General features: G+C 50.7%; 1 protein-coding gene across 2 annotated transcripts in view; it reads right to left on the bottom strand.

Annotated features, from left to right (window-relative positions):
* Positions 1 to 1523: 1523 nt before the first annotated feature.
* Positions 1524 to 22885, bottom strand: part of PIK3C2B (phosphatidylinositol-4-phosphate 3-kinase catalytic subunit type 2 beta) — a 44044-nt gene continuing 22682 nt past the window's right edge. For both annotated transcript variants that reach the window (XM_008154216.3, XM_054711554.1), the window contains 17 exons: positions 21878 to 21971; positions 21638 to 21732; positions 20828 to 21008; positions 19772 to 19879; positions 19051 to 19143; positions 16985 to 17114; positions 14830 to 14966; positions 14214 to 14383; positions 13562 to 13718; positions 12869 to 12978; positions 10795 to 10996; positions 10236 to 10360; positions 8636 to 8753; positions 6993 to 7074; positions 6548 to 6654; positions 2953 to 3081; positions 1524 to 1978 (listed from right to left, as the gene is read on the bottom strand). In XM_008154216.3, coding sequence (XP_008152438.2) covers positions 1790 to 1978; positions 2953 to 3081; positions 6548 to 6654; positions 6993 to 7074; positions 8636 to 8753; positions 10236 to 10360; positions 10795 to 10996; positions 12869 to 12978; positions 13562 to 13718; positions 14214 to 14383; positions 14830 to 14966; positions 16985 to 17114; positions 19051 to 19143; positions 19772 to 19879; positions 20828 to 21008; positions 21638 to 21732; positions 21878 to 21971 — 2227 coding nt within the window. In that variant the 3' untranslated portion in view covers positions 1524 to 1789. The remainder of the gene's footprint in view (positions 1979 to 2952; positions 3082 to 6547; positions 6655 to 6992; positions 7075 to 8635; positions 8754 to 10235; positions 10361 to 10794; positions 10997 to 12868; positions 12979 to 13561; positions 13719 to 14213; positions 14384 to 14829; positions 14967 to 16984; positions 17115 to 19050; positions 19144 to 19771; positions 19880 to 20827; positions 21009 to 21637; positions 21733 to 21877; positions 21972 to 22885) is intronic.

Below are 22885 nucleotides of genomic sequence, written 5' to 3'. Positions count from 1 at the left end.
GAAAGTGGGTACAATACACAGACCTCTTTAAATCAGGGCACAGAAGGTCAAAACAAAATGAGCTACGGGCCAAAAGCCAGTAACGCATGTATGGTCCACTCATCTGGAGAAGTCCACTCCTGCTCCCCACTTCCCGAGCCCCTCCCCACAGCAGCCAGCTCGATCCTTGGCGTTTTTAATTTAAAAGTTTAAACTTCCTGCTGCCCCATGGCTTCAATGGATGGAGCTTCTTTCTCCAGTTACGGAATGAGTCACCAAAAGGGGGAATTTCTGATCCTTGGAGCTGGGGAGGAAGCTGAGGAGGGACAGACAGTTCACCGAGTATCCCCCATGAATTCCGCTCCCCAATCACAAGGCACGTCCAGCCAATTCCAGTTTAAAACATTCATATTAAACTCAAAGTCTCTCCCTCTTTTTTTCAAGGAAGATAACCCTTTAGGGTAAAGCACAAGAGTGAATTTCAAATCCAAGTGGTAGGAAATGAGGAGCATGGAGAGATGGGAGACCCAGCCCCTCCCTCCCAGCTCTAGGGCCGCAATCGCCGTCCAGGGCAGCCTCTGAGAGCAGAGAAAAACCACTGGAAAAAAACAAAGTTTTGATGGGGCCCCCACGCCCCTTTCCTTCAGATAGGGCATCCCTTTGGCTCCAGGCTAAATAGGTTTATGGCCCCACAGGATGAGGGAAATTCTTATAAAAACTGTGACGGAAGTGGAGTTTGAGAGAAGCAGCATGAAGGAGTGGTGGGTTATGGGCAAGGCCTCCCAGGACGACCCAGCAGGCAGCCACACTGGGGTCTGCAGCCCAGAGGCCCCTGCCCAGGGCACAGATGCCCTCGGGTGAGACAAAAACCAAGGGCCGAGGCAGCATTTCACCCACAGAGAAGAGTGAAGGGAGAGAGCTTTGGGGAAGCGGCCCCAGCGTAGTCACAGGGGCCTGATGGCCCCCACAGGGGCAGAGAGTGGAGGGGTAGAAGACATAGTCAGGGCAAGACCCAGCCAAGTAGGGGAAGACCAGAGGGAAAACTCCTCCCCTAAAAGAGGACGGGTCCCCGAATACAGGTCCTTTGCGGAACCCCATCAAGAAAGACCCTTCCCTACACACACAGGGATCAATCACATCGCTCTCCTTTGGAGGCAAAATCAGAAAGGCCGGGCAGCACAGGCCTCAGTGGGCACCCCCAGCCCTCCCTGCCCCTCCCCGGCTGCCCTTAGGGATGGGGCTCTAAACGAGGACCCACTGGGCCCCACCCCAAATGATTCCTATAGAGAGAGAAACAAAAAAACAAACACCAAGTTAGGGGCAAGTCCAATAAGAACCTTAGTCATATAAAAAGTCCCAGTGGGCTTCCTCTCTCTACTTCGGGGGTATAGGCAAGTCCCTTCTCACAAGGCTTCCTGTCCAGTGAGGACAACGTTACTATTTCATTTTTTAAAAATAAAAATAAAGATATCCACCCAGCCTCCCTAAAACGCTACTTCATCATACAACCCACCCCCACACCCTCCCCACCCCAAACCAGGCATTGCTCCCTTGACACAAGGTAAACTTAAAACTTTGCTGCAACCTCACAGCCTCCACGGGACTGCTCATCACAACCCACTCAAACTCCTTCTGCAGCGGAGGGGACGGCAGCGCCCCGCCTCCCGCCACAGAGGCCCCTTCCCCTGGACGGCAGCGAGGCCTGCTACAGGCCCTGCCTCTCCCCAAGGAGAGGACCGGTCACCCAGGAGGAGTCCTCTCCCGCGGCTCCACCACCAGCCCGGGGCCCAGGCCGGGGCCCTTGCTGGGCTCATGAGGCCTCGTGACTCCGAGATCCCAGTGCGAACCAGCCGGTCTTCTCCTGGGCCAGGTCCAGCTCCCGCAGGCGGATGTGCACCTCGCCGAGGAGAACGTTCTCCCAGAATCCTTGCTCGCTCAGCACACTCAGCTGGAGCTCCCGCTGCTGCAGGTCTCCCTTGGGGATCCCGTCATACACCAGCTGCACACACAGAGATGGGGGCGAGGGACGTGGTGAGAGAGGGAACGTGGCAGAGGGAGATGCTTCAGTCTGCGGCCACTTGGTCCACTGAGGCTAACACCACTGCATCGCCCCAACCAGAGTCCAAGGGAATAGAAGGCACACCGAACCCAAGGGAAGCTTTCAAGAACTTTGCTCTCCGCTCAGAGTTCAAGCAGCTTGAGGGGCTTTTTAATTAGAGCCACTGCTCAATATCAGCAAAGGATTGGCCGGCTCCTTCTCTGTCGAGAGCGCCTGGGAAGGCACATGGGCATTTCTTTAATTATTGTCAGCTGAATCCAGTGGCGCCGGCAAAGCCACGTCCTGGAAACACACTTTGCCAAAAGGCAGGAGTGTTGTCAGCTTGACCTTCAGCCCAGGTGCCAGGGGGTGGGTTTTGTTATTTAAATCCAGCCAAGCACCAGGAATGAATAGGACTCAGGCCCACCCAAGAATGCACATAATCTACTTTGTCTTGACTTTTAGTAAAACTTCCTGTTTTTTGCTGTATAAAATAAACACGCTGTACTGGCTCGGGGTCACTGTCCCTGTCCCTGTCAGAGGTCAGTGGTCCCACCCGGCCCCAGCTTTTTCCTTCTATCTCTGTGTCTGTCTCTTTCATTTTCTCAATCCCCAGCCGCCCCTACTCAGGAACCAGACCGCTCTCTAGCCACGCTAGACGCAGAGAAGAGAGAAATTTTTACACTTCTCCCCACAGGACAGGGTCCAGGCCACACCCCAGCTGTGGAAGCCCAACCCTGAGGGTTGGAGAACGTTCCGTGTAAAGGGCAAGATAGGAAACCTGGCTTCCCAGGTCATCACGTCTGGGCTAGGTCCCAACTACTCAACCCTGCCGCTGCAACAGGGGAGCAGCCACAGACGATACCTAAAGGGAGAGGTGTGGTCACCTTCCAACACAACTTCATTTACAACCTCCCCACCGCTTCACCACACACCATTTCATTGTAGGTGGGGTTGCAGGTTTTCCGGGCCACTTTGGTTTTCTTCTTAGTGGTTTTCTGAGGGTCAGGAAGGAGGTAAATCTTCACATAGGGGTCAGGGTCATTCCCGTCCTGGAGCAGTTGCTACAAAGAGAATGAAAACCAAAAAAAGATCAAGATTCTTGCATCTGCCTCGTTATCACCAGTCCTGTGATCACGCCCTAATCCAGACTCTCAGCTCCCACACCTGGCTTCTTGCAATGCATAGTAATTTATTTGGCTGCTTCCCGGCTCACTCCATTCTGATAAAAATATCTACCATAGGCCCTGGCCGGTGCGGCTCAACTGGTCCTCCCAGGCACCGAAAGGTTGCTGGTTCGATTCCCGGTCAGGGCACATGCTTGGGTTGCAGCAGCCAATCTATGTTTCACTCTCACATCAATGTTTCTCTCTCCCTCTCCCTCCCTCTCTTTCTAAAAATCAATCAAAAATCCTTTTAAAAAATCTACCATGGCTCTACCTGGTTTGGCTCAGCCTGCAAACTGAAGGGTCCCAGGTTCGATTCTGGTCAAGGGCACATGACCAGGTTGCGGGCTCAATCCCCAGTAGGGGGCGTGCAGGAGGCAGCCAATCAATGATTCTCTCTCATCACTGATGTTTCTCTCTCTCTCTCCCTCTCCCTTCCTCTCGGAAATCAATAAAAATATATATTTAAAAAATCTACCATGTTAGGTGTCCTACTAAAATATCATTCAGATTTCCTATTATATCCAGTTTATACTTTTTATACAAATGCTCAGGGTGTGCCATACTTGGTCTGTTTTGAATGAACCATCATATCCCCAGATATCTCCCTGCCTAGCCCAGTGTTTCTGTCTATTTTGTTATTTGATCCAAGCAATCCCCTAAGACAGTGGTCGGCAAACTCATTAGTCAACAGAGCGGCAAACCGCGGCTCGCGAACCGCATGTGGCTCGCGAGCCGAAGTTTGCCGACCACTGCCCTAAGAGGTGGAGAAATGAGTCAGATTAAGTTCCTTGCTCAGGGTCAACCAACTAGTGATTCACCCAGCCTGGTCCTTTTAAATCTTAAGTGAGATCTCATGTTTGTGGGCCCTGAGAAGAAAGATTGATTTGATGAAACCCAAAAGGAATTTTTCTGCTGAGATGGACTCCCCATTGTCACCCAAATTTTAAGAGTAATGAGAGCCGAAACCGGTTTGGCTCAGTGGATAGAGCGTCGGTCTGCGGACTGAAGGATCCCAGGTTCGATTCCACTCAAGGGCATGTACCTTGGTTGCGGGCACATCCCCAGTAGGGGGTGTGCAGGAGGCAGCTGGTCGATGTTTCTCTCTCATCGATGTTTCTGGCTCTCTATCCCTCTCCCTTCCTCTCTGTAAAAAATCAATAAAATATATTTAAAAAAAAAAAAGAGTAATGAGAGCCTAAAGGCCATTTGCTGACAGGGGCTTCTCACTACTCTGTATTCCAGGAAGAACCTGAGCTGAACTCTCCGCTGCCAGCACTATGCCCTACCTATTTCCACCCGCTGAGTCAACTACTCTAAGGGAGTTCCTGATTAAGTCTTTTGACCAATGTACTAAGTCCAATCAGAAGTGCTTCATAATAACCAAGCAGAACTGAATAAATGGGAAATCTCATTTGCATGAAATTGGCAACTTGGGCAGGAACTTTCTATATGAAAGATAGTCCCCACCCCTGCCGGTGTGGCTCAGTTGGTTGGGCTTTGTCCCGTGCACTGAAAGGTTGCTCCTTTGATTCCTGGTCAGGGTTTTGGGCTCAGTCCTGGGTAGGGGGCATGCAGGAGGCAGCCCATTAATGTTCCATTGATGTTTCTCTCTCTCTCCTTCCTCTCTATCTAAAAATCAATAAAAATCTTTTAAAAAAAAAAAAGCCTCCCTTTTCACAGTGAAGCAAAAAAAAGTTATTTTTAATTTTAGAGAGGGAGGAAGGAGGAGAGAAAAATATCAAATTGAGATAGACACATTAATGGGCTGCCTCCTGTACAAATCCACAATCTAGTTATGTGTTCTGACCAGGAATCGAACCCCTTCCTGTGCATGGGATGATGCTCCAACCAACTGGGCCACACCTGCCAGGGCTTGGTGGAAGACAAGTTAGCTTGCTAACGGAACCTGTGTCTCCCTGGTGACAGCTCCTTTTGCTCAAATGAATGCTTTTGCAGTCTTTATTACTCTCTAAAATTAATTTTGGTTTACATGCCTCAGCTCAAAACCCTCTCAAGGTTCCCATCTCACTCAAGGTAAAAGCCAGAGTCCTGACTATGCCCTCTAGTCAGCTGTGCTCTCCCCAGTCGCATCAGCCCCTTTCATCCCCCTTGCAGTTCCCCACGCACCTCAGGCAGGGTCCTGGCTTTTGGATTTAACTGGACCCTCTGTCGGAAACAGTCCTGTCAGATATGTATATGCATGCCCCCTCCTCACCCCCTTCCATCTTTGCTCAAATACCTCCTCATCAATGAGGGCTTCCCTGACCACTCCCCGCAAAACTGCCACTACCCTCACTCATCCCACCCCTGTGTTACTTATCTGCTTATTTCTCGCCAGAGCACTTGCCACATATTTGTCTGTCTGCTTCCTCCTACTGGAATGTAAGTTTCCTTGGGGCAAGGATTTTGTTTTGTTTACCCTGTACCCAGGGCTACTGTAGCAGTGCCTGATTCCTGATTCATAGTAAGCACCAGATGAACATTTGTTGTATGGATGGATGGATGAATGATGGATGGATGAATGATGTTGTAAGAGTGAAACCCAGGTTTGTCTGATTCCAAAGTTCAAGTTTCATCTGCCACAGACCAATGCCCCAACCCAGTGGTCGGCAAACTCATTAGTCAACAGAGCCAAATATCAACAGTACAACGATTGAAATTTCTTTTGAGAGCCAAATTTTTTAAACTTAAACTTCTTCTAACGCCACTTCTTCAGAATAGACTCGCCCGGGCCGTGGTATTTTGTGGAAGAGCCACACTCAAGGGGCCAAAGAGCCGCATGTGGCTTACGAGCCGCAGTTTGCCGACCAAGGCCCCAACTTACAAAAGTCCAGCGTAGTGCAAGTATTCAATAAAAGTTCCCTTCCCCCTCCACTCACAATGTTCTTAGAATCATACCAAAAATTTTAGTAATTATATTCCGCCTTGATTATGCTCCAAGGTGGTCATGTGGCTGCCTTATCTCTACAGTCAAGTAAAAAACTCCTTGGGGCTCTCTCTTATTATTATCACCATAATTACCATAATAATACCAAGCATTATGCTAAGTATTCTAGATGCATTATCTCATTTAATGCATTATCTCATTTAATAACAACGCTTTGAGGTAAAGACTAATATTATCTTCATTTTAACGAGGCTCAGAGTACTTAGGCCACTTGCCAAATACCACAGACGGTAAGACCCTGTGTCTAGTGTTGCTTGGTCATACTCTAAGTCTAGCCCACTAGCAGGCCCACTGGTGAGTACCCAGCAACCCTGAGGTTACTCTCATGAAACAGGGGCAGAGCAGGCCTGGCCAATCAGAAAAGCACCAGGAGCAAGATAAAAAAAATCAAACGAGGACGACGAGTGCACTTACCAAGCCCCGAATATGCATCACCATGATGAAGAGTTTATTGTTTTTGTAGGAGATGGACAGCTTCACCTCCCCTCCCACCTTCTCCACGGGCTGGGCCCAAGAGCCCTCTGTAGGGACAAAGGACACAGAGAAAGGTCACGAGGCCAGCCATGTCCCCATCTGGTTCCAGGCAGGTATTTCCATGATAGGATTCTGAGATCCCTGGGGGACTGCCAAGTGGCATCTGCGGACACGATTTAGAGTTGGGTTGGGATGGGTCCGTCCAATTTGTGTGATCCCCCACTGAACAGCCAGTCCCTGGGAAACCAGGTTCTCAGTCTAGCCAGAAAGCAAAGGAACCGAGACCAGGCAAGAAAAGAGAACTGGGAAGAGGTGGGGCGGGAGAAGTGACCCGTGGGAACGGTTCAGAGGGACTGGCGGAGATGTCAGAGAGAAGGCGCTGTACCTGAGGACTTGGGGGCCAGGCTGGTGCCCGCAGCCTTCTCATCCCGCGGCAGAGGGTGGAAGAAGGTGTATACCAAATCACACTGGAATGGAATCAGAAAACAGGGGTGCTTCTTCAACAAGACAAGGGCCCAATAAGAAAAGAGAAGGGACTGCTCCAGATGAAAAGAGACTTATTAAACATAACCACCACGTATAACAGGCAGTTCCTGCTTGGGTCACGGTGTGGTTGACAGACGGACGTGAGCAGAGCAAGAACGATGAGCCGGCTGCAGAAGGTCACCAGGACGGACAGCCCCAGGTGCCTAACAATGGACAATCAGTTGTCCGGTGAGACCTTCCTCGAGGGTGACCTTTCCGCCGCTCACATATCGCTGGCCCTGCGCTTTGGACTCCCTCACCTTTCCTCCCTGGAGATAACACCTAGGCCTCAGTTGTCTTTCAGCTCCAGGCCCAGAAAAGCAGCAAACCCAGCCACGCTGACGTAAGGACCAGCTGCATTAGATAATGACCCCCTGCCCTGGCGCCGGCCAATCCGTGGAGACCACAACCCTGAGAGGACACACCTGGAAAAGCACTGAAAATTCTATTGAGGTCTTCCCCTGGGGATTCCCCTAAAATCTCCACCCTTAAACCCTTAGGATGGAAGGCTCAAAGCGCTTTCCCTCCAGGGAGCACGCCCTGCCTCCCCTTTCCTCCTTCCCCTCCTGGCCCCGGGCACCTGACCAGTAGCGTCCTCACTCCCAAGCTCCAGGGCCCTGCCTTTATCTCTGGAACTTGTGTGCCAAGCCCATTTCTTCTAGGAATTACTTTTTCTACCCCTGTAATTTACCCAATAAATGTTCTCTTGTGGTCTGGGTCTTGCTCTGAATTCTTTCCTAGCCAGAACCCACTCAGATCCCTCTAAAACGTATAAGGTCGGTGTCATGCTACCTTGTAATGTGCTGCAAGTTTCACTGCGAGAACTGTTACCAAGCCTGGGATGTTTCTCAGGACCAGGAAGTGAACCAGCAGAAACCACCAGAGAGGCTGGAGCAGGCGGAGGACCTGCCGAAGGCCTCCTCTGAACTTTCCTCATTATAACTCTAAGACCTCTACCCCGGGGCAGGGATGCTCGGCCATATTTGAACATGCGACGCATGTACAACCTGGAATGTCCCCACCTAGGCATGCAAGGATGACGTCTGCCTTGATGTTTGTGCATGATTTCCCCCAACGCTCTTGGATTAGATGCCTTGCTCCCGGACACACTGCTCTGGGGACAACCTCCGTGGGTCCTTGCTTGCTGGCTCCCAATGACGCCCCTTCTCATAAAATCATCTCGGAGTGGTCGTTGGCTGGCAACTACAGAGCTGCGGCCCAGGAACAGCTACACACCCCGCCTGCTCAAAAACCTTCTTTTCCTGGGGAACCCGTTCCTTCCTTGGGCGAGCATCTGACTGCGTGCGTGGCTGCATGCTGTCACTGGTTACTGTGCCTGACCCTGCGGATGAGCCGCGACCTCGCCCCTCCTCCTCTGCAGAGCCAGGCAGACCAGAAGAGCCAGTGTCCTCCTGACTGCCTTTGGGCTCCGCACCTTCCGCAGTCTCCCCCACACCCCTCAGCAGCGCCCCAACAGCCGGGACCAGAGGCCACGCCACCCACCTCGGCCACCTCTGGGGTGGCGCGGATCAAGTGCCAGATGTAGCCGTTCAGCTCCTCCCTCCGCCGCTCGGCCCCCGCCTCTCCCCTCGGGCGGCCAATCAGGAAGCGAGTCGGGAAGCTAGGGCGGGGCGTGGGTAAGTAAGATGGGGAAACAGGCTTCTGTCACATTTCGTTTGCATTTTCAGTCACCTGACCCACATTTCTTACCAGCCTCCCTTCCCAGGGACCCCACCCCCACCCCGACCCCCACCCACTCCAGCTCCCCATGTCTGTGCCCAGGGCACACCCGCACAGTGTCAAGAACCCCAGACAAGAAAGTCACACTGTTGGGGAGAGTCCTATGGGTCCCCAGAAGCGCCTCGGAGGCTTTGGAGCTCCCAGTGTACCCCATCAAGGTAAAAATCATTAAAAAAAAAAAAATTGGTGGTGAAAGACACTTAACAAAATGTACCATCTTAACCATTTGCAACTATAATGTTCAGGGGCATGAAGTACACACACACACACAAACACACACACACACGAGTGCAACAATCACTAACGTCTATCTCCAGAACTCTTCACCTTGCAAAACTGAAATTCTACCCATTAAACAACTCTCCATGTTCCCCCTCCCCACCAGACCTGGGAAACCACCATTCTACGTTTTGTCTCGATGAATTTTACTATCCCAAGTACTTAATGTAAGTGGAATGTCACATAGTATTTGTGTTTCTGTGACTGGTGTTCAGTTAGCATAATGTCCTCAAGGTTCATCCACATTGTAGCACAGGGATGGGGAACCTTTCTACTGTCAAGGGCCATTTGGATATGTATAACATTATTCAAGGGCCATACAACATTATCAACTTAAAAATTAGCCTGCTGTATTTGGTCAAACTTTTAATTAGCTCACCCCTCATGCCTTGGCAGGGCCGGACCAAATGATTTTGAGGGCCTGCATGGCCTGCAGGCTGGACCCTCCCCACCCCTGTGCATGTGCCAGAATTTCCTTCTTTTTGAGGCTTCATATATTCCACTGACACCAGCTTTTATGTATCTATTTGAAAAATACGTTTACTCTTTAAAAGATTTGAAGCCTTGCCCTGACCAGTGTGGCTCAGTTGGTTGGAATGCTGTTCCATACCCCGAAGGGTCATGGGTTCAATTCCCAGTCAGGGCACATACCCAGGTTGCGGGTTTGATCCTGGGTAAGTGCATATGTTTGACCCCTGGTCAGGGTGCATATGGGAGGCAACCGATCGATGTTTCTCTCTCTCCCTCCCTCCCTCTCTCCTTCCCTCTGTCTCTAAAATCAATAAAACCAAACAAAAAAAACATATCCTCAGGTGAGAAGTTAAAAAAAGATTAGAAACCTTGAAACCTCTTCAGATTTAGTAAACCCCCTACCTTTAGACCCAGTTTGCTCACCTTCCAGGAGGTGGACCCCGGCTTATTTTCAAGGCTGGAGAACTTGGCCAGCCAGCAGGGGGAGCACTTGTTATCAAACTCCTACTGGTGATCTCGACTCAAAGAGTTTCTAGCTCCTGCAGTCCCACCCATCCCCCATCCATTCTCCCTCCCCAGTGTCCCTCTGGCTGATAGTAAAAGGGATAGCTACCTGGGCAAGAGAGAAGACGGGAAGAGCAGCCGCAGCTTATTGTGTAACTCCTGGAACTCCTCAAACGTCCGCTGGATGTAAGTGGCCTCATGAGAATTCTCTCGCATCACCTTTACCACATAAATCTGCAAAGGTTCAAGTCTTAGAGAACACCTGCCACAGCCTCCACACCCAAGGAAGCGGGGAGGTAAGGAGCCGAGATGTGTGTGTGTGTGTGTGTGTGTGTGTTGGGGGGATAACTTTCCAGAAGGAAGAAGGCAAAAGTATCTCCAATGGAGACGAAGAGGATATATACCTATGTACATATGCAGGAACTTGAAAGCAAGCATTTCCTGCACATGTTCCCAAGACCCTTGTCTCAGAGGGAGTGAACCATCCAATCCGGCTCCCTGATTCCAGGCCGGCCACGTGAGCAAGGGAGAGGGCCGTGGTCTGTGCCTGCTCCCAGCCCAGGATGCTCGGTGACTCCAGTGCCCACGGTGTGGATGTGGAGAGACAGAGCCCAGTCAGCTGGGGACACTGGGGAGCGAGAGAGGATCGGACTGGAGAAGACGCTTACGTAGGTCTTGTTGGGGTGGAAGACCTTCTCCTGGCGGCAGAGAAAGACGTCGCTGAGGCGGCCAGAGCGCTGCAGAGTGTGCGTGCGGGGGGCAAAGGAAAGGGTCAACTGGTCGTCTGAGCCCGTGAACTTCATCTGGGCCAGGTTATGGATGAAAAAATTGAGCTTGGTGGCGACGCTGCCCAAGCTGGACTCAATCAACCTGTTGGTGCAAGAAGATGAGACGTTGGTGTCACCACGGACCCAACGTCCCCTCTGCCTGGACAGAGTTCTCTCAGGGAATATCCCCTGACACCTGAGACTAACATTTGGCTCACACCAGTCATTTTCCCGGTGTGATATCCTCACAGAGCACATGACTGGCTCACGGTTAACTACCTGCAATTTATTCATGCGAGCCCGGGGGCCTTATCCCCCCCTGCTGCCCTCCTAAGCCAAAGACAGGTAACCCAAGGTAGGAAGGAATTAGGGATTCCACCTGGGGTCACCATGTAAATATCTAAATATTGTTGTCAAACTGAATTTCAAGGTTCAGTACCAAGCACTGCTCAATCTAGAGATTTCAATTCAGAAGGAAAGGGTCTAAAACGAAAGAAACAAATAAAAGGAAAGTGTAGAGAGCGCCTGGGAAGGCACGTGGGCATTTCTTTAATTATTGTCAGCTGAACCCAGTGGCGTTGGTAAAGCCACGTCCTGGAAACATGCTTTGCCAAAAGGCAGGAGTGTTGTCAGCTTGACCTTCAGCCCAGGTGCCAGGGGGTGGGTTTCGTTATCTAAATCCAGCCAAGCACCAGGAATGAATAGGACTCAGGCCCACCCAAGAATGCACATAATCTCCTTTGTCTCGACTTTTAGTAAAACTTCCTGTTTTTTGCTGTATAAAATAAACACACTGTATTGGCTCTGGGTCCCTGTCTCTCCATCAGAGGGCAGTGTTCCCACCCAGCTCCAGCTTTTTCCTTCCATCTCTGTGTCTGTCTCTTTCTTTCATTTTCTCAATCCCCAGCCGCCCCTACTCAGGAACCAGACCACTCTCTAGCCACGCTGGACACAGAAAAGAGAAATATCCACAGGAAAGGTTCTGTGTTACACCAATAGAAAAAGTGTAGTTTGCAAAGTTCCAAAAAAAGGAGTGCATAATTAGCCTGGCCGGTGTGGGTCAGTGGTTGAGCATTGACCTATGAACTAGGAGGTCAAGGTTCAATTCCCAGGCAGGGCACAAGCCTGGGTTTTGAGCTCGATCCCCCTGGGCATGCAGGAGGCAGCTGATCAATGATTCTCTCTCATCATTGATGTTTCTATCTCTCCTTTTCCCTCTCTGAAATCAATTAAAAAAAATTTTTTTTAAAGAGTCCATCCATAATTAAATGAAAATATTATCTACACAGATAAAACTGTAGATATTTGTAGATACTTCCCTGCTTTCATATATAGTGTGCTTAAAAACATTGTCAAATAGGGGAAAATAAAACCATGAAATTCATGTTTTGATAAGGGAGAAGGAAGGTTTTGATCCAGAGGGCTAAAAATTCATACTTGCCCTGTAAACAAATTCTTTGAGTAAGACCTGGTGAGGGTGCAAGTACGAGCAGATTGCAATACCTCTGTAAACAGAGGTCAGCCCTAACTGGTTTGGCTCAGTGGATAGAGCATCGGCCTGCGGACTGAAAGGTCCCAGGTTTGATTCCAGTCAAGGGCATGTACCTTGGTTGCAGGCACATCCCCAGTAGGAGGTGTGCAGGAGGCAGCTGATCGATGTTTCTCTCTCATCCATGTTCCTACCTCTCTATCCCTCTCCCTTCCTCTATAAAAAAATCAATAAAATATATTTTTAAGAATAATAAAAATAAATAAACAGAGGTCAGCACCAAAGTGCAGACGGGCAATAGTCTGAGAGATGTGAAGCAATTTACCCAAGTCAGAGGCAAAGCTGGGACAGCAGACCCACGTTGTCCACTAGGCTCTGCCACCTGAGCTAAGCCTTTCCCATTTCCCTAGCCCCGCTCCTCCCAAGCAGGCAGCCTGGAAATTAATTACTCAGTGTGGGCAGCACATTTTGTATGCAGGGCATTACCTAGTAAAGTAGGTAGTGGCATTGGCCTCTGTGTCCTGAGGCCTCAGGGCATCATACACATACTTGAGGTCCTCCAGGTCTGAGAGCTCAGGGATCCCACAGGACAACATCTAGAAGGAGAGGAAAGGAGGAGAGAGGGGGCCTCTATCAACCAGGAAGTCTTGCTTCTTCCAGACCAAAAGGCAAGCCTTTCCATAGCCAGGATCTTCTTCTCACCCTTCTAGGCGGGTCCTAGAGGGTGTGGACAGAGGCTGTGGGTAGTGGCTGGAGGGCCACAAGAATGGATGGGCTGCCCTGGCCGGGTAACTCAGTTGGTTAGAAAGCTGTCCTGATACTCCAGGGTGTAGGTTTGCTCCGTGGTCAGGGCACATACAAAATCAACCAATGAATGCATAAATGGGTGAAACAACCAATGGATGTTTCTCTCTCTCTCTTTCTCAAATCAATAAAATTTTAAAAATATGTTAAAAGAAAAAAAAAAAAAAAAGATCGGACTGGCTGGAGCAGGAAGTCAGACACCTGCACAGACACCATTGCCCCGGGTGGTCTGGGCCCTGCCTGCCTTTATCTAGAGCTCAGAAAAGTAGATCTCCAAGAATCCTTTGAAGCGAGAGAGGGTAGTCTTAAGGAGAGAAGGAAGGTTTTGGGGGGATAACCTTGAGGAGGGGTTCAGGAAGGGATGGAGCTCCTCACCAGGCCCAGAAGGTTGAGGAAGAGGTGGGTGTGCTTTCGAATGAAGTTGTAGGCTTGGCAGCAAAGGTCAACAAAGTCATGGAAGCGGCTGGAAGGCTTGTCGCCCCCGTTGATGACATACGCCATATCCGAGGTGAAGACAAAGGGGGCACGGTCCCTGGGCCAAGGGGAACATACAGGGAGAAGGTCAACATGGAGGAGGAAGCCCACCTCGGGGGTATAGTGGGGGTGGTTCCCCTCCCCCCTCATCACCTATGCAAACCTGGGCAGATGGGGCTTGCTCTGTTTCCTTTTTCTACCTTAATCCTAAAACGTCCCCGAGACATCCTTCATAGGTTTCTTGTCGGCGAGCTAGCAGGATTTCTTCCTGGATATCTAACTGTGTTCCCTTTGCTGCAGTTTGGGCTCAGTTCCCTTTGCTCAGCCCTCAACAGGGAGAGAACGGCTGGTCCCCGCCTTCTGCAAGGCCCTGACCTCTTTCTCAGTCTTCTCTCCTCCAAAGCTGCTCCGTCCAAAGACCCCCCTCTGCAGTGCAGCTCCTGCAGTCATGGGCTTATGTCCTGGCTCAGAACCATTACTGCTGACCCCCCCACACACACACACCCCGTACACACACAGCCCTGTTTTCAGGACACCACTTAGGACCACTTACCTCTTGATGTTGCCAAACATCTGGGCGTGGCCCAGGAAGCGGCCAAAATCTATGTGGAACATGTGGCCGGTCGTCTTCAGCATGATGTTGTCATTGTGTCGGTCACAGATGCCCAAGACGTACGTGGCCACGCAGCAGCCGGCACAGGAATAGATGAAGTTCTCCACGGCCTGGGAGGAGGGAAGGGAGAGGGAGGGGGGGATACCAAGCTGCCTTGGAAGGGATCCAGGGGGCACAGCCCGACTGAATCCGCATTTGCCCAACTAACTCTTGTTCTACAAAGAACTGAACCCTTTGGAGGGCACAACAGAAGAACTGAACAGGACCCAGGATGAGGAGAGAGACAGGCAGGTTCTCAAAAGTTGGCCCCCTCCTCCATCATTCAATCTGCCACGGGAACGCGATGAAGGTTTCCCAGTTGAACACCAGGAGGTTTTCTGTCAGCTTACCCATCATCTGACCCGCACCCAGACATCTGCATGTACCAGTCAACCACAGAAAGCGTATTTTCTTTCCTCCCCTCTTCTCTGAGCATGTGCAGTTCTCGTGGTAACAGAACAATGTGCCAGAGCCGGGCACACCCCACCCCAGCCTCGTCTGCCACTCCCAGTCCTACCTTCTCGTACTCGTCCTCCCCAGGGTTGTGCTTCTGCAGCCAGTCGGCCAGAGGCCGGTCCTTGAAGGAGCCGGTCACCCCGTGCTCCACCTGGATCTTGCGCAGGGTCTCAGCATTAGGGATCATCTCCACCATCCCTGTGGGGGAGGCACGGGTCACTCTCCAGAGCAGAGAGAAGGGACTGTCGGGGCAGAACTACGAGCGCTTGGCCGGCTGCTTCTCTGTAAGTTACACGGTAGGGCATTTGGACCAAGTCTGATAATAAGGGGAGCAGATCAAGGCAGACAGGACGCCACTCTCAGGTCTCACATTCCACATTGTGACTCTGGTCTCTCCAATTCTTAGCGGCTGCTCCTTTTTGTTTTTTATTTTTACTCTGGAAATTTTCAAATACATATAAGAATAAAGAAATGGATCATGTATTCACACAGAACCACTACCCAGTTTCAAAAGTTATCAACAGCCCTAGCCAGTTTGGCTCAGTGGATAGAGCATCGGCCTGCGGACTGAAGGGTCCCAGGTTCGATTCCGGTCAAGGGAACATGCTCAGGTTGTGGGCTGGATCTCCCAGTGGGGGGCGTGCAGGAGGCAGCCAATCAATGATTCTCTCTCATCATTGATGTTTCTATTTCTCTTTCCCTCTCCCTTCCTCTCTAAAATCAATAAAAAATATATTTAAAAAAAAGAATATTTATAAAAAATTATCAGCACTTTGCTAATCTTGTTTAATCTATTTCACTCATCCAACACTGCTGCTTCTTACCCCGGGCTGGAGAATTTTTAAAAAATATTTTTATTGATCTTTAGAGAAAGGAAGGAAGAGGGGGAGAGAAAGAGAAACATCTATGTGAGAATGAACCATTGATCAGATGCCTCCTGCATGCTCCCTAACTGGAGATCAAGCCCACAACCCAGGCATGTGCCCTGACCCCTGACCTGGAATCAAACCAGTAACCTTTGGGTGAATGGGATGATGCCCAACCAACTGAGCCACACTGGTCAGGGCATGGCCAGAGTATTTTATTTATTTTTTATTTTTAAAATATATTTTATTGATTTTTTACAGAGAGGAAGAGAGAGGGATAGAGTTAGAAACATCGATGAGAGAGAAACATCGATCAGCTGCCTCCTGCACACTCCCTACTGGGGATGTGCCCGCAACCAAGGTACATGCCCTTGACCGGAATCGAACCTGGGACCCTTGAGTCTGCAGGCTGACGCTTTATCCACTGAGCCAAACTGGTTAGGGCTGGCCAAATCCCAGACATGTTGTTTCACACTTAAATTTTCATTTTATTTTTTTGATTTCAGAGAGAAAGGGAGAGGGAGAGAGAGAGAGAAACATCAATGATGAGAGAATCATTGATTGGCTGCCTCCTGTACGCCCCCTACTGGGGATCAAGCCCACAACCCCAGGCATGTGCCCTTGACCAGAATTGAACCTGGGACCCTTCAGTCTACAGGCCAATGTTCTATCCACTGAGCCAAACCAGCTAGGGCCACTCTTAAATGTTTAAAGTACGACTAACAGCCGAAACCGGTTTGGCTCAGTGGATAGAGCGACAGCCTGCGGACTGAAGGGTCCCAGGTTTGATTCCGGTCAAGGGCATGTACCTTGATTGCGGGCACATCCCCAGTGGGGGGTGTGCAGGAGGCAGCTGATCCATGTTTCTCTCTCATCGATGTTTCTAGCTCTCTATCCTTCTCCCTTCCTCTCTGTAAAAAATCAATAAAACATATTAAAAAATAAAAATAAAAAAAATAAAGTACGACTAACAAAGATAAAACCACCATGCCATTATCTCATCCAAAAATCAACAATCATGCTTTAATCTCATCTAATCTAATCTCGCCTGACCCAATCCATGTACATATTTTTCCCACTTGTCTCAAAAATCTCTTTTTACAGTTGGTTTGGTTGAATCAGGATCCGGAGTCTATAGAGTACGTTTGGTTGCTCTGTTTGTTTTGTAAGTCTCTATCCCCCGCCTTCTTTTCTATGCCACTCCACAGCTTCTGATGAAATCATCTTGCCCTCTCCATGTTTCCTGAGGGGCACACAGTTGGTGTCGGGAATAGGAAAAAGGACAGTAAGCAAAGGGCACCCCCGACCCTACCCTCCACCTGTTCACAGCCCCGCCCACTGCCAACTGACCTCTCCCCCTTCCGGTGGAGAAGCAGCGGAAAATCACCATGCGCATGTCCAGCCCCTCCTGGACCCAGATCTTGTTCATGATGCGGATCATCTGCAGGGTGAGCATGTCCTGACGAAGGTCATCCCCACACTGGAGGGAGGGAGGGAGAGAGTGATGACCAGAGCCACCTCCACCGCCTCCCGTGGTTCCCAGGTCTCCCAGGAGGATCCAGCCACTGTGACAGGGAGGGCCTGCCCACTCAGCTCATACCAAGTCAAACCACCAGAGATGGGCAGGTGTTGTGCCGGCTCTTCCCCAACCCCACATTCCCATCGAACTGAAGTCAGGTTCTCCTCCTTCATGCAGCCCTCCTGAGCATCAAGCCTTTGTAAAACTTGAATGTTTATACCTTGGATTCAGAACTTACACACAAACATTCTATCTATCTATCTATCTATCTATCATCTATCTATCTATCTATCTGGAAAAGTAGGTTTATAGTTGTTTGTAAGGAAAATAATAGAATCCTACCTAATAATAGACAAATATGCAAATTGACCGTACCTTCGCTATGCCCGCAATTGGCCAGGAGGCGCGGGGGGCGGGACTTGGGGTGGCCGGGGTGGCCGATTGGGCCAGCGGGACGCTGAGCTCCCGTCGCCAGCAGCACAGAAGGGGCCTCTGGGGCAGCGAGCTCATGTCCCACTGCGGACCATCAAAAGCGGGGGAGCTGGGTGCCTGTCCGCTCAGGCACCAGGCCTTTCAGAAGCCTTCACCACGCGGGAGGCACTGGGCCTCTAGTAATAAATAATAATACAAGAATAAACTGTTTTGTGTACTCACAACTGAAGGCGTACTTTGCCCACCCCTACGTGTGTGTGTGTGTGTACATATATATATATATATTACCAAATCATATATGTACATTTCATCTCCTCCACTAGATTACATGCCTTGAAACTATCATTCACTTCTCCAAAGCATGGATGTATCACCGACGGGAGGCTTCTGAAAGGCCTGGTGCACCAGCGGACAGGCACCCAGCTCCCCCCCCTACACGTGCATGATTCAATCATGCACTGGGCCTCTAGTAATAAATAATAATACAAGAATAAACTGTTTTGTGTACTCACAACTGTAAGCGTACTTTTGCCCACCCCTACGTGTGTGTGTGTGTGTGTGTGTGTATATATATATATATATATATATTACCAAATCATATATGTACATTTCATCTCCTCCACTAGATTACATGCCTTGAAACTATCATTCACTTCTCCAAAGCATGGATGTATCAGTTAGAGGGCCTATGGTTCAACTAGTCCAGTGATGGGCAACCTTTTGAGCTTGGTGTGTCAAACTTCGCCAAAAAACTGAGCATAACTGAGCAAAGTGACACACATAACTCAGGTAGTGTGTCACTTTGAGGAAAAAACATTATTTCGCAAATGTTTCATCCTCAGGAGCAGCAAATGTTTCATCCTCGGCATGCGGCCGCCTCAGCGGCTGCATGTCATCAGAAATGGCTACGTGTATCAGTGCTGACACGTGTGTCATAGGTTCGCCATCATTGAACTAGTCCAACCGGCACCGAACATATTAATCTCTTTTCGATATCACTGCCACGTAGCCATTCATGCTTGACTATCCCCAGGGACAAGCAGATCACTGCCTTCTCCATCCATTGTGGGGTCACTCTGCCTCCTAGAAAGGGCTTCTGAATACTGAGCTGTCACTTGTCTCCCAACATGTCCCACCCCCTGGGGCCATGCAGAATCAGTCTATTTCCCTTTCACCTGATGGTCTTTTATATATTAAATTACAGCATGGGGGGGGGGGCGGGGGATGGGAGTGGGCTGGAAGAGGTTAATGGGGAGGAAAAGGAGGACCTATGTAATACTTTCAACAATATACTTAAAAAAAATAAATAAATAAGACCAATTTAAAAAATAACTAAGTAAAATAAAATCATAGCATGGAGTAGCAGAAAGAGAACTGGCCTGGGGCGGCTTCTGCCACCCGTGGGCTCCCTCCTCCCCTCCCCTCTACCACCTCCCTCCCACCAGGCCGGAGGGAAAGTCCTCACCTTGAAGATGACTCTGATGTTCTCCCCCAGCGGATCCACATTCTGGAAGGAGAGCTTGAGGGGGACGGCATTGGAGTTGAAGTAGGAACAGTCCTGCCACAGCAGAGGGTAGTGACGAGGTCAGGGTGGTCCCCACCCAGGAAGGAAAACGGCCTGTCTACTTGGGTCCAGCTGCTTCCAGTCCACCTGCTCATGGTTTCTTCCCGATTTCCTCAGGATCCCCATCCCTTCCTTCCTGACTGCCCAAACCTATTCAGCTTGTTCTGAGCTCAGCTCGAGCCCCTGATCTCTCATCGCTTTAGTTCATTCTGCACACAACTTACTAGTGTGACTTCTGGTTAGTCATGTGTCCCCTCTGTACCTCAGTTTACTGCTCTGTGAAATGGGCTCCCAACAGGAGCGACTTCATGAGAGTCGTGAGGATGAAATGTGATGACCAGCCTGAAGCACTCGGAGCAGTGCCAGGAGCAGACAATGTTCATAAATAACAGATGACAGCTTCCCCAGCCGGCTTCAACCCAACATCACGGGACACTTACCCAGCCCCACCCCGATCCTCCACCCGGCACAGCTGTTGGGCAAAAGTCCCTATGCGTTAGGGTTGGGGAGAGACCCCAAATGTGCCTTTCTTCCTCACTTTTCTCAATGACCAGGTCTGCAAGGACCTCACCTCCACTGAGCCCTCCCCACTCTGAGAGCCCCAAACCCACTGGTCACTCACCCTGGGCACGATGCCCTTTACCAGAAGACTGGGGCTGAGGGGCAGGCGGCAGGAGCCATTGAGGGCAAAGAACTGTTTTACCTCTTCCAGGCCCGTGCGGAGGATCCCCTGAGAGGGACAGGAGGAGGGGTGAGGGGAGGGGCCCATAAGCTCCACTCAGAACCAAGCCTCTCCCCAGGGCAGGCACCCAGCAGGAACTGGTATGAAACAGCCCCCTGAGAAACAGGGACAACCTCGGGGAGACCGTGGAGAAGGAAGACCACCCTCCATACCCAGCCTGGGAAGCGGCTGCATGATGACAGAGCAGCCCACAGCAGGCCCCAGGGCACCCAGAGGCCAGGCTGCGGGTCAAGGGGGAGAGGCTGCTCAGACTGTGGCCAAGAAAAGCTAACAATGTGGCCCGGCTGATGTATCTCAGTGGTTGAGCATTGACCTATGAATCAGGAGGTCATGGTTCAATTCCCGGTCGGGGCGCCCAGCTGATAGATAATTCTCTCTCATCATTGATATTTTCTCTCTCTCTCTCTCTCTCTCCCTTCCTCTCTGAAATCAATAAAAAGAAATTTATATATAAAGAAAAGCTAACAATTTGGACTTTATAATCTCTCCGTTGTCTAATGTTAGCAGCAGGCACGCAGCTGGCCTAATACAGCACGTTTGTGCAAACAGATAAAGGTGTCCTCTCTGAGTGGCAGCAGCCTTGAGCCGTGGCTCGCAGCCCAGTGAACAAAGTCTGACTGGATCCCAGCCCTCACCTGCCCCCTCTGCCTGGGTGCCCTTGTGCAGCGAACAACTTACACACCTGTGCTTAGCCTTTAAGGCAAAGCGTTCAATAAAAATTGCGATACTTTGCAGGCCAAACAAAGCATATGCGTGGGCTTTATCCAGCTCGGGACTGTCAGTGTGTGACCTGTACCTTAGGGAGAGTCACGTCCTTCGTCCCCTAAATCAGAGGTCAGGTGCCATCCTGCTGGGTAGGAGGCCTGAGAAGCTCACGACTGGCTGCAGAAGGCCCGGACCAACCGGAAATGGTAGAAGCAGCCTCGCCCCACTCACCTGCCGTGCAGATGGCGTGGCCTCCCGGACCTGCTGGGCCAGCTTGGCCAGGGTGTTGACGAGCCAGCACTGGCGGTTAAACTCCTCCCTCAGCCCCTTGCCGCAGCAGCACAACAAGGCTGCCAGCAGGTACTGGTAACGGATGCTGAACTGGGAGTCCTTGAGGCCGTCCTTCAGCAACCTGCAGGCAAAGGAGTGGGGGTCAGGCCATCAAAGGATCACAGGCAAAGCGGGGGAGTCAGACCCCACTCCAGTTCTGGAAAACCCACCCCAAACTTGGGAGGGAAAATAGCTCTGCATGCACAGCTCACACGGAATTGCCACCGTAGCCCAGCCTAGGCCCACTCGGCCTTAAAGTAGAGCTCACGGTCCCTCACATCTGCTTCTCCTTTCTTTCTTTCTTTTTTTTTTTTTTTTTAAATATTTTTATTGATTTCAGAGAGGGAAGGAGAGGGAGAAAAAAATCATTGATTGGCTGCCTCCTGTACACCCCACACTGGGGATTCAGCCCAAAACCTGGGCATGTGCCCTGACCAGGAATCAAACCGTGACCTCCTGGTTCATGGGTCAAGAATCAACCATTGAGCCACACCGGCCAGGCTGCTTCTGCTTTCTTTTTGCCGTGTGTGCGTGGGAGGAGGGCCAGGGAAGGTCCTCCCTGTGCTTCATGGCCGTGGACCGAGACCCCCTGAGCCTAAGGGCCCGAAGCAACATGAGGAACCCAGGAGGCTCGGCTGCCCCCCTGCGCCTGGGAGTGGAACATCCCGCGGAAAAGACCCGCGTCTCTGCCCCTTCTGCAGGCGGCTTTACCAGAAGAAGTAGTGAGTCACTCTCAAGTCAGAGACGGCCCGTTTCAGCAGGAAGCGCACCAAGGGGCTGTCCAGGTAGCACTCGTACTTCAGGGCCTGTTTGGGAGGGAGGACGAGGCTACAGGGACTGCCAGTCACCTACACCGACCACCATCTCCACCGGGTCCTAAGGGGCAGCATGCAGACCACATGGGGGCTCGGGGGTGGGGCCCCAGAACCGGAGGGCAGGCATTCCACCCACCTGCACCAGCTGGGGCAGGTAGTCGAGCAGCTCGGCATCCGACAGCGAGCCGATCCACTGCACCGCCATGCGCCGCACCTCCTGGTCCGGGAAGCTGTGAGACAGAGCCCAGCGCCTGACCACCAAGCCGCAGGCTCCGAGGCACCGCAGCGGGCCCGCACGTTCTCATCTGAGCTTCAGAGGTGCGGGCGGAGACAAGGCAATGTCCCCCGCCCCCCACCCCCCGACTCCGCCAAAGCCCTTAAAAGAATCCTTAGCGCCTTCTCTGGATAGAAACCTCAAGAATGGTCCTGCCCCCGGTCAGAGCCGGACTCAAGGCCATGGATGAACAGAAGGGATGTCATGCTCCTTCCTGGTATGACTTAAAGAAAACAGACACAGTCCTCAATCCCACTCCCAGGGACCTTTTCCTGACTCCACTGTGCCAGAAATCCCCATCATCAAAGAGCCCTCATGAGGGTTAACCTTTTGCACTCAGATGTCGAGACTAAAATTACTCTTTGAATGTATCAATAATTTGAAATATAAAAAAAATCCAAATAAATAAGTTTGTATGAAAAGAAACTCCAGTTTTTTATTCTACTGCTGCGCTTTGTAAAATCTGGGGTATTTAAAAAATTAAATCCCGAGTAGAATAAAGGAATCGAGAAAAAAGCAAGTGAGTGCAAAGGGTTAAAGAATTACTGTATCTTTAAAAAAAATTTTTTTTTCCATTGGTGTCAGAGAGGAAGGGAGAGGGAGAGAGAGGGAGAAACATCAATGATGAGAGAGAATCATTGATCGGCTGCCTCATGCCCCCACACTGGGATTCGAGCCTACAACCCTGGCATGTGCCCTGACCGGGAATCGAACTGCGACCTCCTGATTCATAGGCCAACACTCAACCACTGAGCCGTGCCAGCCGGGAACTACTGTGTCTTGGTACCATCTGTTAGTGCGGATCTTCCAGGTGAATGACAGACAGTCATGGAATTTCCTATGAGCCTGTACACCTTGGCAGAATTAGTT

This window comes from Eptesicus fuscus, chromosome 22 (assembly GCF_027574615.1).
Source record: "Eptesicus fuscus isolate TK198812 chromosome 22, DD_ASM_mEF_20220401, whole genome shotgun sequence".
Lineage (NCBI taxonomy): Eukaryota > Metazoa > Chordata > Mammalia > Chiroptera > Vespertilionidae > Eptesicus > Eptesicus fuscus.
The sequence above is the reverse complement of the archived record's forward strand: the minus strand, read 5'-3'. Positions and strand labels throughout refer to the sequence as shown.